This window comes from Acanthisitta chloris, unplaced genomic scaffold (assembly GCF_000695815.1).
Source record: "Acanthisitta chloris isolate BGI_N310 unplaced genomic scaffold, ASM69581v1 scaffold38484, whole genome shotgun sequence".
Taxonomy (NCBI): Eukaryota; Metazoa; Chordata; class Aves; order Passeriformes; family Acanthisittidae; genus Acanthisitta; species Acanthisitta chloris.
This window is the reverse complement of record NW_008671708.1, coordinates 1,369-4,268: the sequence shown is the minus strand read 5'-3', so window position 1 is coordinate 4,268 and position 2,900 is coordinate 1,369. Positions and strand designations below refer to the sequence as shown.

At 55.6% G+C, this 2,900-nt stretch overlaps 1 protein-coding gene across 1 annotated transcript in view; it reads right to left on the bottom strand.

The window, feature by feature from the left end:
* MAPK15 (mitogen-activated protein kinase 15) overlaps window positions 1-2,720 on the bottom strand; it is a 6,497-nt gene extending 3,777 nt beyond the window's left edge. Inside the window, exons 1-5 of the mRNA XM_009074188.1 lie at window positions 2,652-2,720; window positions 2,160-2,258; window positions 1,605-1,634; window positions 363-453; window positions 85-215 (exon numbers count right to left, since the gene is read on the bottom strand). Of these exons, the coding sequence (XP_009072436.1) occupies window positions 85-215; window positions 363-453; window positions 1,605-1,634; window positions 2,160-2,258; window positions 2,652-2,720 (420 nt within the window). The remainder of the gene's footprint in view (window positions 1-84; window positions 216-362; window positions 454-1,604; window positions 1,635-2,159; window positions 2,259-2,651) is intronic.
* Between the last annotated feature and the right edge of the window lie 180 nt (window positions 2,721-2,900).

Sequence of the window (2,900 nt, the reverse complement as noted above, 5' to 3'; positions counted from 1 at the left end):
AAGGTCCTTCCAACCCAACCCAATCTGTGGTTCCATTCAGTACTCACACAAGACTGAAGGGTGCAGACCATGACCGAAATGTACCTTCTGATCCCTGTGAATGACGTTCCCTGAGTGGATGAACTTAGTTGCTTTCAGGAGCTGGTAGAGAATGTAACACTTGTGGATGTCTTTCAGCAAATTCCCCTTCTTAATCACAGCATGTAAATCTGTCTCTGCAACACATCACACCAGGAAGGTATTTGCACCACTGAGGATCAGCAGCACCATCAACATCCAGGGAAACCAGCAGCACAGCACTGGGAGGGACCAGGGATCACTCCCAGCTGGAGGTCAGTGGCTGCTGCAATGCTAAGTCTCACCCATGGACTCAAAGATCAGGTAGATGTCCTCGTCATTCTCAGCTCGGATCACATCCAGCAGCTTGATGATGTTTGGGTGTTCTCCAAACTCCTGTGGAGGGAAGAGACAAAACCCAAACTGAGTGTTTGGCTGGTGAATCACAGAGGGACAATAACCTACTTCAGTTTGCATTATTGTCTAGAGCAAACACTAAACTGCTGTTCCATTAGGCTCCTTAGGACCATCAGGGTTGGAGACCTTTGAAACCATCAACGTGTCACTGCAGGAACCCCCAAACCAGATCCTCCAGTGCCACATCTAGACACCTCTTAGATACCTCCAGGGCTGGTGACACCACCACCTCCCTGGGCAATATCCCAATGCCTGATGGGGTTGGGGAAGGGGTGGGATGCAGGTGGGATGGGATGGGGATGGGGTGGAGATGGGGTCGGGATGGGATCACAGAATCATCAGGGTTGGAGAAGTCCTCCAAGATTGAGTCCAACCCTTAAGCCCCCAAACCCTAACCCATATCCTCCAGCACCACATCCATCACCTCTTAAACACCTGCAGGGATGGTGACTCCACCACCTCCCTGGACAATATCCAAGTGTCTGACTGGGATGGGATCAGGAAGGGGTCGGGATGCAGGTGGGATGGGATCATAGAAGCCATGCAATCTCTGTGTGCAGACACACGACTCAGGCAAACACCCCAGGACAGAGCATCTCCTGCATCCCTTCCCTCCCCATCCCTCTGTCCTGAGCCCAGAGAGAGCTGCAAAATAGGAGGGGAGCAAGTTCCTAAGGCTCTTGAGCACTTAATGTCTTGGAAGTACAGAGGAACCTCCATCCCTCCCCCACTGCTGCCAAACGGCTCCTTCCTTTCAGGAGAGAAATCCTTCCCTCCAGGAGAAAGATCCCTTCCTTCAGGACAGACACCCTTCTTTCCTCCAGGAGAGATATCCTTCTGTCCTCCACTGATCACTCATCCACACTGACCATCAATCACTGGCCCACACTGACCACTGACCACTCACCCACACTGACCACTGACCACTCGCCCACACTGACCATCAATCACTGGCCCACACTGACCATCAATCACTTGCCCACACTGACCATCAATCACTCGCCCACACTGACCACTGATCATTTGCCCACGTTGACCACTGATCACTGCGTTTGGAAGTCAATGTGAAGAGAACACATGAAGGTCACAGATAATAAGGTACCAGAGAGGAGAGGGAACACAGACATTACCTGCAGAAACAGGATCTCTCGGAAGGTTCTCTGGAAACAAAGAGAAAACACTTTGTTATCACCAGAGCAGACTGAGAACAGAGGATGCACTTCAGGGAGAGGTCAAACACTCCGGGGCAGGAGCCAAGAGAGACACAGTGTGACCTTTACTGCCCCTTTTAACCCCAGAAGAGCTGTGCAGTGAGCACACACAGCCCTGAGAACACCTAGCACAGGGGGGTGGGCACACACAGCCCTGGGAACACCTGGGGGATCTCACCTCATGGGCACACATAGCCCTGGGAACACCTGTGGGATCTCACCTCATGGGCACACAGAGCCCTGGGGATCTCACCTCATGGGCACACACAGCCCTGGGAACACCTGTGGGATCTCACCTCATGGGCACACAGAGCCCTGGGGATCTCACCTCATGGGCACACACAGCCCTGGGAACACCTGTGGGATCTCACCTCATGGGCACACAGAGCCCTGGGGATCTCACCTCATGGGCACACAGAGCCCTGGGAACACTGGTGGGATCTCACTCATCACCTTGGGGCAGTGACCTCTCACCTGAGCATCTGTTCTGTTCCTGAAGGCATCGAAAATCTTCTTGACAGCAACAACCTGCCCCGTCCTGCGGTCAGTGGCTCTCCACACGATGCCATAGGCCTGGGGAGAGCACAGAGGTGAGCTGGCACCTCTCACACAGGTGAGCAGAGCTAGCACTTCACACACAGGTGAGAAGAGCTGGCACCTCTCACACACAGGTGGGCAAGGCTGGCACCTCACAGACAGGTGAGCAGAGCTGGCACCTCTCTCACACAGGTGAGCAGAGCTGGCACCTCACACACAGGTGAGAAGGGCTGGCACTTCTCACACACATGAGCAGGGTTGGCACCTCACACACAGGTAAGCAGAGCTGACACCTCACACACAGGTAAGCAGACCTGGCACTTCTCACACACAGGTGAGCAGAGACATCCCATCCCTCTCCATCCCATCATTCCATACAGATCCCTTGGGACACCCAGATCTCCACGCAGACCCCCTGCGGGCACACACCCCCCTGCCCAGGCGGCCGCTGAGGTGGTAGTGTCGGGTCACGCTCGGATCCAGCTCGGGGAGGCTCATGGCGGAAACTCCTCAGGCGCCGCTGCCATGGCAACGGCGGCGGGAACTGCGCGTGCGCAGGGACTGGGCGGGCGGAGAGAACTGCGCGTGCGCAGAGACTGGGCGGGCGGAGAGAGAGAACTGCGCGTGCGCAGAGACTCCGCGGGGCGGGCGGAGAGAACCGCGCGTGCGCCGGCACTC